A 13264-nucleotide genomic window follows, 5' to 3' on the forward strand; every position below is an offset into this window, starting at 1 on the left:
TTTAATAACAGATTTAAAATTATTTATTGAGGCAGACTGGAATTGATTATAAATTAAGTTGCTTTCATTTCTCTGCGCAAATTCAAAAAATTAAGATTCATGGCCGACTCGTGAATAAGGCCCACTAAGCCAGGAAGCTCTGGCATATGACCCAGCTCAATCTGAGTTGGATCTGACCAGTGTACTGGCGGATAACCAAGCCATTACAGCGCAAGCTGATTTTGACGTTCTTCCAAGTGAAGATATTTACAGTAACAGTGAGGCTAAAGGCCCGAGATATTTAGCAACCTAGCAGAAGAGCTATAAAAGCGGTAACTTTGCCAATCAAGAGAGAGACGCATGCAAAAAAAATGCAGAAAAAAATACGTTACACCGTCAAATCGGTAGCCGTGTCGGCACCCGGAATAGCAGTGAACTTTGGGGAACCATCCCCGCCTCAGCTAGATCCAAGGACGTGGTCTTACAAAAAATCCAAAAACAAGTTATCACTGGTTTGCTTCCTTACTGCAACATGTTGTCTGAGTTGCGTGATGCGACAAAGTCAGGCCAAGTTGTGAACATTGACAAGTTAAAGGAACTTGCTTTAGATGGCATTACCCTTGCAGGGAACGCCTCTTATGAACTAAGTATGAGACGTCGAGAGGAACTGAAACAACTCAACCCCCATGTATCGCGGTTTGTGTTCCCGCAATACTCCCGTCTCAGAAATGTTGTTCGGGAAAGATATGAACAATACACTGAAACAGGTAGAGAGCAGGCAAAGGCTTGTCCGCAAACTACAGCGGACCCACTGGAGACAGCCTGGACGCTTCTGGCATTCATCTCCTCGGGGTTCGAATATTCCCCAACGCAGCCGTGGGCGATCTACATGGCAACAGAGATCCACCATCTACTGCAACGAAGCCTACTAATCCAACTCCAACAGACAGCTCTAAACCAACCTCAGCAAATCCAACCTCTGCCAACCTAAAATTAGCCGCTTAGACCATCTCAGCCGGCACTAACAATGGAAAGTAGAGGGACTTTCGAGTGACGCTACCAAGCTCATCTCAAGTTCCGAGACAGGGCACATAAGAACAGTATATGAGTCTGCCAGGAAATGTTGGGTTAGCTGTTGCAGTGGAAGAAAAATTGATCCATTTGCGTCATCTGTTCTAGATATTGTTAATTTTCTGGCTCACGAACATTCAGAAGGAAAGTCTTACTCAACCTTAAATTTGTACAGGTCAGCATTATCAACGACTGCCTTTAGCTGGAAATCATCCTGTTGGGCAACACCCTTTCATTGTTCGCCAACTAAAAGGGATTTTTAATTCCACACCACCAAAACCAAAATATAAAAAAATGTGGAAAGTATCTACTCTATTAGATCACATCTCAATTTACCTGATAATAAAGATCTTTCGCAACTCAACCTTAGCAAAACAATTGGTTAGCTTATTGGCTGATGTAACGGCACAGCGAACTCAGACGCTTGCTGCCCTACACATACGATATTTTGACTTCTCAGATAATTGTTGTTACATTACAGTTATGAAATTACTTAAAACTATAATTGTCCAAAGATAGGTATCTATAATAATAAATTAGCTATGCGAGCCTTTGAGGGAAACCATAAGTTATGCGTTAGCCAAGATTGCCTTTTAATTACTATCGGCCTGCTAATTCGGTCCGAGTCACCCAATAGTATATAGTACATGTACGTGTTATATTTATAGAAACACTTTTTAGTTTAGTTTCAAAGGTCCTTGATAAAAACCGAAATTGATCGATTATAGTACAAAATCTACGGAGAAAACGTTGCATGGCATGGCCAAAAGTAGGGGCTAGACGTTGTATGGTATTGGTTTAATACGCGATAACCCACCGCGGCGATATTTGACCTTCACAGCCCACTATTATTCGATACTGGACAATGGTATCTCCTGCAGTGAGGGTTGTCAATGCCCCATTAATCGCAGCCCGTACGGTCCCGGCCACACGAGGTCACGTACACGTCCAATTTGAGGTCAAAAATCTTTTGTGCAGGCTAACGCTGGTCACGTTTCCGGGTGGATGGCCACCTTTTTCAGTGTTGTTTCAGGAGAAATAAAAATGCCATTCAGAATGATGAGTTCCACCTTTTGCAAGTTTCTTTCACCCATCCGAAGCAGGACATCATTTGCCAGAAGCACCGTGCGTGTCTCAACTGCGGGTCCTGGTGGGATAAATCCAACATCGCTGGGTGTAGCTCCTTACAAAAACCGCTCAATGTTGCCCAGTTTCAGTTTGTTTTCACGTACGTGTTCAACCCAGTCTACCACTGCCTACTTCGCCCCGCCTACACTAAAGAGAAAGGAGGCGTTGCTTGACGACTATGGCTTCAAGTTAAATGATGTGAAGATGGACGATATCAAAGTGGACATCGACAACAAGCAGCTCCTCGTGTCCTGGACAAACGGAAAAACCCAGATCTATCCCTTCGTCTGGCTTCGCGACAACTGCCGATGCAGCGAGTGTTTCCACCCCGAAGCCTTAAATCGCTTGATACAACTTCACCAGATTGACGTGGATGTCGTGGCTAAATCAGTTGACATCTCCCCCAACGGCAAGACCCTGACAATCCATTGGGAAGGGGATGGTCACCAAAGCCAATTCCCGTCCAACTGGCTGCTCCTGTATCGCTTCGAGGATTCACATGACGACCGGCTTCTCAATCCCAAAGTTCAGTTTTGGGGGTCTGACGTTGACTTCCGGAGGTTTGATTTTGGCGATCTGCTTGCCGATGATGGGGCCCTCTACGACTGGCTGACGGAGCTGGTGACTCTAGGCATCGCGGTAGTGAAGGACGCTCCACGTGAACTCGGCCAGCTGCAGAAACTTGCTGCGAGAGTAGCTTTCATCCGGCCATTTGTTTATGGGTACGTGCATTATTACCAGATAAGTTTGGAAAAAAAACACATTGTCAAACCAATGTTCGTGAAATAATATATATTTTTTTAAAGTGATATACATGATCCGTAAATATTGTACTTGCATTTAATTGTTGTATGACTCCCCCCCCCCCTACAAATGTGATATAGACTGACTTGCCACGTGAAATCGCCGAATCCGAATCCTCTGCACAGTGCCTACACTACCGTTCCCATGGCAATGCATACGGACATTGCTTACTACATGCGTGAAGCAGGGGTAAGTAAGACTTAAGGTTTTGCATGGTGGACATGATCAATGAATGGGAGGTTTGCGGTAACACCATGTGAATGAAAGCTATCTCTTAGTGAGTTGCGTGGTTCTGAGAAGAACCAGTTGGTTTTACTCGACGTTTCGGCGAATAGTATGCTCTGCTCGTCATCAGGCCTAATGACGAACAGAGCATACTGTTCGAAACGTCGAGTTAAACCAACACTGATTCTTCTCAGAACCACACAACCAGGCTAAGAGATATTTTTCATTCACATGGTGTTACTGCAAACCTCCCATCATTATGTCTAGGCTTATTATTCAGTGAGGCAATCGGTATTTTTACTATTAAAGGTGTGGCTGACGGTTGTACAATGCATGATCTTTTGTAGGGGGTGCACTGTTATTTCGGTTGTGTAAAAATCAAACGGTTGTGTACTATATGAACCTAGCAACCCGTTGTGTAAACTGTTGTTTACACAACTTGTGTTAAATATTACACAACTTGTTCAATTTTTTTTACACAACTGGTTGCTAGGTTTATATAGTACACAACCGAAATAACAGTGTGGAAGGCGGCTACACACAGACCTAGCTATTTGAAGGGAGATATGCAATGTTGCTATATTATGACACTATTCCAGGAAGAGAGATTACAATCGAAGCTATACCACGCCAAAAAAGTTCATTATTTATCAACAATAATAATTTGATACCCAAGCAAAGTTTTTTTCACGGAAATGTATAGATTACGGGTTGAACGTGGATTTGATCAGGTTTCCGCAGTATCTTCAGCTGTTAACGTGGTAGGAATTCCGTTGAACTTGTGGAGAACAAGGAAATGTCTGGCATTCGTGTGTTTTTTTTTCTATACAAACGTGACTGCATTTTGCACATTCACTCCGCTGTTCTGTTTCAAAGATCGTGATGCTGCACTGCATACAAGAGGCCGAGGGAACGGATGGGGAGAGTCTCATCTCCGATGGTTTCAAAGTTGCCTTGGACCTTAAACGGGCCGACCCGGAGGCATTTCAGCTCCTCTCCAAATACCAGTTCGAATTCTTCGACACTGGGAGAGAAGACCATGGTGAATTCCATACACACGCTCGACACAAAACCATCAAGTAAGAATGAAAAGTAATTTGTGGAATGTTTGCTCAAGTTTTTGCCCACTGTCAAATTTCAATGAGAACGTTATCCCTGTATACATGTGCATTCACGGATGATCCTTTCCATATTGCAAAGCACTGTGTCAGCTATAGACCATTATCATGTTGCGGCCATCATGATGTTTTCCCCGTTCAAATCAACGTATAAACCAAAGCGAGGCTAGAAGGAAAAAATAGTCTGGTTCCTTTTTTCACCAAAAAAATTATCGTTCAGTACCGTTATTGGATACAGGGAAAATGACTGAAATGGTTGCAGCATGGTAAAGGTCTATTGCGCAAAGGAACCACCCCGTGACGAACTATCTGAACTATAGCTGGTACAACGATTCCGCCATTGAAGGGGGCCTCCGTAGTGATAGCGTGTTCGGATTGATGATAACATTTGAGGTCATCACAGCACCCTAAACTGTTTCTATACACGGACTTGTGTGCATCCATTTGCTGCCTTCGACTTCCCCAAAAGTAAAGTTCAACTTAACTCTATTTATTTCATGTCGTGTCTGTTTAATTACCTCGCATACCTCAGGCTTGACGACCGTGGTGAAATTGAGGCCGTGGCATTCAGCGATCACAGCCGGGATGCCATGCTTCGTGTTCCCGTTAACAAGGTCCTGCCGATATACCGGGCCCTCAGCAAGTTTTACGACATGCTCCTTGCTTCGGAAAACTGCCTCAAGTACAAACTTAAAGCAGGTGCGTGATTGTAACTATGATGCCCTCACGGTTATTGCTGGTCCAATAGCGCTTACTTACAGTGCTCTTGGTGCCCATCTCATTGACTAACTCACTCCCTGTTTGACTGGATACTAATATAATAGTGTTGAATTTTAACATTTTGGACTATGACTGTTACTACCAAAACAACCTTTCAAATGTTGCAAAAGGTTACTCCGACTCTTAGTAATGTTAAATTCAACCAACTTCACGATGTGGCTGTTAACATTTTAGAAGTGTTGTGAGCTTTCCCGCATAGCGCATGTGCATCATTGTATCAGGCGAAAGTGGGCAATTTGATTGGATAGTGAGTTCAGCGCGCCGCGCGCACTATACCCTGCCCAAGCTCCAATATGGCGTTGCGTTCTTCATAAACTAGCTTCCTACATCGACTAACATCGCCGACCATCCTGATTTAATCAGTTGAGTAAAGGTGAGATTTTATACTGAGATATTAATGTAGGAACACTGCACATTTTGATGTTAATACTGCTTTTATATTGTACGAAATATTAACGGATAATTTTAGACCTTAAACGTATAGCAGATGGGTGTCGCTATACATTGTACGTACGTGCATACGTGCATTTGATTTACGTGATGTATATCGATACATGTTACAGTACGTATCTTACAAACGGCAGAAGCATGGCCAATCTTGAATCTTTACAATTTCAGTAACGTGTATAATAATATTGCCATATGAGGACCATGTATCGATACATCACACAAATCAAATGCACGAATGAACGTATGAATAGCGACACTCGTCCGTTAGGTATAAGGTCTAAACATATCCGTCATTTTCGTACGATATAAAAGCAGTATTAACATCAAAATGTGCAGTGTTCCTTATACGTTTCTCAGTAAAAAAAAAAAATCTCACCTTTTTACTTATCTGGTTATATCGGGATGGTCAGCGATGTTGGTCGATGTAGGACAAAAATTTACGAAGAACACAACGCCGTATTGGAGCCCTTACTATCGATGGCATTCTCTGCTTTTATTTAAAGAGCAACAATTAGTTGTTTCAACAGTTTCAAAGGGTTGGATATCAACACTTTCTTAACGCTTGGCATTGGGTAAAAGTGTAACTGAATAGTTGTTTTAACATTTTAAAAGGGTTAGATCCAACACTTTCCTACACTGTCAAATTGGTAAAAAGGGTGATAAAATGGTTAAACACTTGGAAAAGTATTGCAAAAGGGCCCCACACCTTTTGTAACTTTCTAAAAGTGTTGGAATTCGTAACACTTTGGAAAGTGTTGAATCAACTTTTAAAGTTTGGCCACTGACCGAACACATAGCAAGTGTTGAGTTTATCATTTATATAGTTGGATTTAATTAACGCTTCATTTTTTTTTGTGCGCAATAATTGCAGAATGTCTCATCTCGGGTTTTTTTTTACTCAGCCTGTATAATTACAAGTACATGTACTTTTTTATTGTATGTTATAAATAATGTTCTGTTAAAATAACTTAACAAGGTTAACTACATGTTATTGTCTAAGGTTTCATGTTCATGTTCACATCGTTTCTTTTGTATAACTGCACTCAGGAGAAATCATGACTCTCAACAACCAACGAGCCCTACATGGCCGCAGCGCCTTCCAAGGTAGCCGCCATCTTGAAGTTGGGTACATGGAATGGGACGAGGTCAATTCTCGTATCCGTGTTCTTGCAAAGAATCTTCAAAATCAACCATGAACGAAGCATCCATGTGAAGGCCTAGATGTTCTTTTTTTGTTTTATAAATACGAATAATAAAGGCCTATCCTGGGTTTTTTTTGTCCCTTCTAATTATAATTAGAAATGTTATCACTGCATTAAATCTCCTTTTCACGAAAATTAGCCACTCTGATGAACACCTGAATATTTATTTCGGCTCTTCAAATATACAGGTCAAATGTCACGCACTTTGAGATCATTAGAGGTCACAATGCACTTAAAATGCCTTTCCATCATTTTACTCTGAATCTGTTTGCGTTATATATCTGGAAGTTCAATCTTGAGGGGGGTTCACGAATTGAAAGCCGATTGAATAAATGTATTTTGTTATTGCGGTTTTTTAATATTGCGGTTTTTTAACTACTTTTTTAATACCGATAATAGGCCTATGATTGTATTTTAATTATAATGTTTGTAAATTTTGGTCGAACAAATTAATATGACTTTCCCTTAGATTTAGACAGGCTATTGTATACATTTATTTTATTACACATTTTTAAAACCTAACAAATTATATTATCCAAGAGTACATTCTTTCTCTATACAGGTACCGGTTATTTGGACCTTGTTTATTACCTCATCCTTTGTTTTGCGCCTTGCAATTGAATTATTCAATTTTCAATTGAGTTATTACATTTTATGGCCCAGACTGGCCATTTTTTGTGGGATGTGATGATCTCTAATTTTGTACATCATTATCATATTTTCTGTCATTTGATAAATCAAATCAAAAGAGGTGTATACACATCAAAGAACTCGTGAAAACGCACAGTCATATTTTACATAACTCTCGAGGACAATGCATTGTCTTTCCTTTTGTCTCTGTAATTATATAACACTCTTTCATAGACTAAGCACATGAACCCACACGTCGAGGACCGTTTCAACAAAAGATACACGCTCGAGGACAACCTTTGTCCGTCTGTCCTCGGGGTGCATGTAGCACACAAACACCCTTACAAACTCACGCCTGTTTACGTTGCATACGTAGTGTGGACATTCCTTTGTTTTCGTGTAGTTAAGAAAAACCTGTGAAAAAAACTCATTTTACTCACACTGTGAAAATCCTTGCAACCAATTTTTTTTTCCTATGATTCCCTTTAGTGTTTCTCTTCATTTTGCCACGGATAAACCTGATTCAAAATGCCTCTAAACCTGTTTCCCATGAGAAGGAGAAACACTGTGGATGTGGGCAAATCCACACAACGTCGCTGCTACCTGGTTTATGTGGACCTCTTTTGTGGACCTCTTTTGCTCAGTGAAAGTAATGCTTGTACTCTTAAGAGATATGTCACATGTTGCTTACACTTCACCATGCAAACCTTCAAATCATATGAGACTTGAGGGTTTGCATGGAGGAAAGATCAATAAGTGAGAGGTTTGCGGTAACACCTTGTGGAAATATCTCTTTTGTGAGTATGGGTGGTTCTGAAGATAACCTGTTGGATTAACTCGACGTTCCAAATCATAATAAACACTTTTGAAATATTTTTGTTTATGTCTTGTAAACTTTTAATTAAATTGTTTATGTTGATATCAATAACATTAACGACATTGCATTATCTATTTTAACCAACTGTTGTTACTCATAACGAGTCGTGCATAAATAGCAATACATGTGCTGTTTTTTTTTCATTTCATGCTGATTTTTTTTCAAAGAGTAAAAATGTACAGAATAAAATAATGACATAATCCAAATAAAAATGTGTCCTCTTTCTTTTGGCGGGAAAATATTTCGGAACCGCGTCAATTTTTCTGCGCCAAACCGGTTCTTTTAAAAATATTTTTAGCCTGGGCTTTCAATAATACAACAAAGTGTGAGGCCAAAGTTTGGAGTTTATTTTGTTGGTTCTGACCACGTCACACGTTCAAAATGATTCTGGAGCCGTAGATGGAGCCAATGTCGGGGACGATGCCGAGATTTGGGAAATGCCCCTACTGATGATGACCAGCTGGGCTCAATTTCACGGCGCTGCTAAGCACAAACAATTGCTCAGCACAAAAAAGTCTGGCTTATATAAGCAGGTGTCGTGGTTATGTCTGTTTTGCGACATAACATATATAGGGAGAGATGTTATTAAAAAAAATTGTAAGTTCTTAAGTTGTCAGAATTTTAAAATTTTAATCTACTTCTTGTAGTGTGATTTGCAAAGTTACTTCTGTTTCGTAATTTTTTTTTTACAATGTTGTCACTTTTGTGTTGTAACATTTTCACATTTGAAGTTTTTTTTCTTTTGATATGTTATTTTTTTTTTCGTGTCGTTGTTTCGTCAGAACATTAAGAAGATTAAGTTTTACCGATGTTTTGGTGACTGTGCCTTGTGGTTTTGTGTTTCGCGCGTTGTAAATCGCGCTAGACAGTGCTTTTACTGTTTTACTTTTGATCATTTTCATGTAGTTGTGTTGGAAAAGTATTGCCACTGCATTGTGTAACAAGATGTTACACAATGTAACACAATGGTTCGTTAGTGTGACGTCATTAAACCACGCCCACTGCACATTAAGTAGCATTATTAGAAAAGTAACGCATCTCGAGCGCTTGCATCAGTGGTTCGTGCGCGCGTATGGACGAAGTCACTAACATAGATATAGAATTTTATTCTATATCTATGGTCACTAACGAACCGGAATACGATTATCATTATTACGTAATGGAGCGCGTCTGTTGCAGTGTTACGCGCACGCATGTGCATTGTTTGTTGAGTTTTTTTAATGCTTTGACAACAATCGACTTGTACACTTTATTCACTCTCGAATCAATAACGGCACGTGTAGTTGCGTACATTTATCATCCCTGATAATTTTTGAAGAAGAGTTACTCCCATCATTAAGATGTTGCGGTGGAAAACCAGGAAAAAGAGAGCCCAAGCACCCGCAGGAAAGAAGGTAACGAATTTAAAGAAGAAAGTTGTGCAACCACCCATTCAGGCAGAAGAAGAACCCGCAGAGGCCCGTGAGCCGGATGCAGACTTGCTAAAGACAAAGTCCGAGACCGAGACACCGCCTACGGAATCACCGAAGACAGTCGGGGTGGTCCTGCTGGAGCTTCCGGGCAGACAGTCAAGGCTCAGCACTCTGCTTGAGGTGTCTCATCCGAACGTAGCACTGCCGTTTCCGGACGCCCCTCACGCTGAGCACGTCCTCGTTGCGATGACTTCACTGTGGAGGAAGAAGCAGCTGAACGACGTGGTGCTGGCCATCGGACCCCATCGAGTCGGGACCCACAAGCTGGTCCTGGCTGCATGCAGCGGGTATTTCTCAGAGCTGTTCACGAGGGAAGAGAGCGCCGAAAGCGATGAGTTCGTCTACAAGCTCCATGGCATCTCCTTCGACACTTTGAAGTTGCTCCTAGAGTCAATGTACACCGGCAAACTCCCGATAGATTCCTCAAGACTGGAGGAGATTCTCGCGGCTTCCGTCTACCTCAAACTCTCCTCAGCCCTGAAGACCTGCTGCGATTACATGATCGAGAACATGGAGACATCCACTTGCCTCAGGACACTCGGACTGGCTACAGTATTCGGCTTGACCCACGTGATGGAGGAGGCCTCCAAAATGGCATCGAGAAACTTTGGCGACATCTCCGACACTCAGGAGTTCTTGGAGTTGCCGGAGAAACCCATGATGACGCTCATATCCCGCGACGATCTGGTGGTGGACTCGGAGCTGAATGTATTCGCGGCGGTCCTGCGATGGATCGAGGTGGACCGGGAGACACGGCTGACCCACGCCGCTGCTCTACTGGAGAACGTCCGCCTGCCAATGATCAAACCTTCGGACCTCGTGGACCACGTGGAGAACGTGGAGTACCTGATGGAGATACCGCCGTGCGAGGCTCTAGTCAGAGAGGCGCTCCACTACTACTGCCTGCCACTCAGACAGAGCATTCTCCAGTCTAGACGCACATCTCCACGGTCAACGAGGCGACTCACAACCGTAGTGGCATTGGGTGGCCAACCGAGGAAGGCTAAGGATTCCGTCGGGGACGTGCTAACGTACTACAACTCGGAAACCAATGAGTGGGGAACTTTGACGAAAATGATTCAGCCTAGACACCACCATGCTGGTAAGATTAAGCTCATCCTCGTTTTGTGTCTGAGGATATTTTAAATCTTTCCTGTTATAATAACGAAGGATACTTCACAACATACAGACACTGTAGCTCTGAAGCCTGGGGGAAAACAGTCCGAGAATACAATGAAGCTAACTGTCTAGTCTAAGAGGTGGAGGAATTATCGGCCAAATAGCTCTGCTTGAACACAATTGTCTTGTCTTTTCAGCTGCCATGCTCGGTGGATTCCTCTATGTCGCGGGAGGTAGGGAGCTTGTGAACAGCCCAGACGGCCCCATGCAGTCGGCCCACAGGTACGACCCCCGAACGGACTCCTGGATCCAAATCGCTGACATGAAGAACGCACGGGAGAGCTTTCAGATGGGAGTCCTGGATGGAATGATTTACGCCGTCGGTAGGTCACGATAGTCGATTGTCCTTCTAACCAATCTCCGTGCTATTTTCAAGTTTCACCCACAAAAATGGATTTTAAGTAGATTTGTTTTATATACTTGCCACTTTGCAGGTAATACAAAGGCTCAATTTTGACTGAGACATTATGAGACATTTTACAATAAACTGATCCAGGTAGGTTAGTGGAGCATCCAAGAAAAGTAATTTTCCAGAAGACCTTGCACACAAAACGAAAACAAAAATGGTAGAGTGAATAATTAAAGGAGAGTTACAAACGAAAACGCGAAGGATACCGTCCATTCATATTTTTTTCTTCAGGAGGGCGTCAGAGTAATGAAACCTCATTGGCTGCTGTCGAACGTTACAATCCAAGTACTGACCAATGGGAGGAGAGAGCGCCACTTGGTGCTCCTAGACGGTGCGTTGCAGTTGCCGTGCATGACGGGAAATTATATGCAGTTGGTGGTTCAGGTAAAAATATCCTCTTTAAATAATCGTTCGTCTTGTGTGTAAATATCTGGGCCAATTTCATTCAGCTACAAAAAAGAAAAGATAGTTTTATATCAAACGTTTCCCTGACTTTGGCAAAACTGTATAGGCCCCTCACGTTTTAAATATATCAAGTGGTGTTTGAGCTGTTGAGGTAAGTGTTGCTTTGCTTTTAATTTAGCAAATTGTTCCGTATTTTTTTTTTTATGTGCACGGAATTTTTTTGAAAGTTGGTATCTGTAGCAACTGACCTACTGGTAGTGAAAGAAAACTTTGTGCATTTTGTTTCACAATGCTACTTCAAACCTTGTCACGAATGCAGGAAACCAGAAAATCTCCAACAAAGTCGAATGCTATATCTTGGCCTCCGATACCTGGGAGCAGAAGCAAGACCTAGAAACTCCTCGCTTCTTCGCATCGCTGTCCTCCGTGGGAGACCACCTGTACCTTGCTGGCGGAGCCACGGTTATGAGCGCCCCGCCAGCCCGAGGAGTCCAGTGCGTACCGGAGATTGAGCGGTACGACCCGGGTACGGATGCGTGGACTACCATGCCAGCGCCGATGAGGCACCCCAGGGCCGAGGCAGCTAGCTGCGTGGTAGGGAGCCGGATCTACGTCCTGGGCGGGTACTGCTGGGAGCGGAAAGCATGGCTTGAGTCCGCCGAGTGCTTCGACGTGGAAACGGGCGAGTGGTCGGAATTAGCTGACTACCCACACGCGTATACTGGCATGGCCTGCTGCTGCTTAACACTTCATAAATTACCCTGAAAAAGTTCATTAAAAAAAAATCATATTGATTTGAGGTTGACTATACACATTGTGCATCGTGTCAGTTTGCTTTTAACATAAAAATGAGAATCAACGTCAGTCTACGCAATTTCCCAACAAATCCATATACTTTTTTTCATTTTTTTTTAAATTGATGAAGGCCTCATATAATTTCGACCACAAACCAAGTCACGTCCTGTCCATGCGACAGGAACAAGTAGTTGAAAGCATTGCTTCGCAATTAAAGATTTGCAGATCCACTAAGAAAGTGTAATTTCAACCTACTTCAAGGACTAGACATTCGTTGGGAGCCCAGGCTAAAAAGGACGAATGATTCTCCATCGTAAATGATACTTGGTCCGTCCAAATAGCTGATAGCCCCTGATCTCTTATTTAGACAACAGGGTATTGAGAGGAATTTCAAATTGATATAGAAAACGGAAGCCTTGATGCTTTCTCACGTGGGTGAGGATCAGAAAAGAAGAGGTCTCGACATCAGTGTCATGTAGGCCTATCAGTACTGGGAGCCTCGTAGAAATCAACAGCGCCCCGATGGAGCCGGAGTCTAAAAGTCGGTCAAAATTTCGATTTCGCGGAAGATTTTAATCCCACAAAAGCTAGATATTATTTATCCCCAAATGTCATTCCAGTAAGTAACCTAATGGGCCTCAGTGAAGTTGCTCATGTAATAATTGCCGTACCCCCTAAGAGGTAAAATGAACAGCTAACGGTGCAACTCCATGGATTTGCCCTGAAACTGTACAAAATGT

The 13264-nt window shown here is 42.4% G+C and overlaps 2 protein-coding genes across 2 annotated transcripts; both read left to right on the top strand.

Annotated features, from left to right (window-relative positions):
* Positions 1-1994: 1994 nt before the first annotated feature.
* Positions 1995-8885, top strand: LOC119718898 (gamma-butyrobetaine dioxygenase-like). The gene is made up of 5 exons (XM_038188329.1): positions 1995-2900; positions 3063-3171; positions 4084-4286; positions 4858-5024; positions 6603-8885. The coding sequence occupies exons 1-5, from the start codon at positions 2056-2058 to the stop codon at positions 6749-6751; spliced, it is 1473 nt and encodes a 490-aa protein (XP_038044257.1). The 5' UTR covers positions 1995-2055; the 3' UTR covers positions 6752-8885.
* A 526-nt stretch (positions 8886-9411) lies between these two features.
* Positions 9412-13232, top strand: LOC119746225 (kelch-like protein 26). Its single transcript, XM_038223043.1, has 4 exons — positions 9412-10838; positions 11053-11238; positions 11556-11708; positions 12049-13232. The coding sequence occupies exons 1-4, from the start codon at positions 9605-9607 to the stop codon at positions 12492-12494; spliced, it is 2019 nt and encodes a 672-aa protein (XP_038078971.1). The 5' UTR covers positions 9412-9604; the 3' UTR covers positions 12495-13232.
* Positions 13233-13264: the final 32 nt, after the last annotated feature.

Source organism: Patiria miniata, unplaced genomic scaffold, assembly GCF_015706575.1.
Source record: "Patiria miniata isolate m_02_andy unplaced genomic scaffold, ASM1570657v1 HiC_scaffold_7, whole genome shotgun sequence".
In the NCBI taxonomy this organism is placed as follows: domain Eukaryota; kingdom Metazoa; phylum Echinodermata; class Asteroidea; order Valvatida; family Asterinidae; genus Patiria; species Patiria miniata.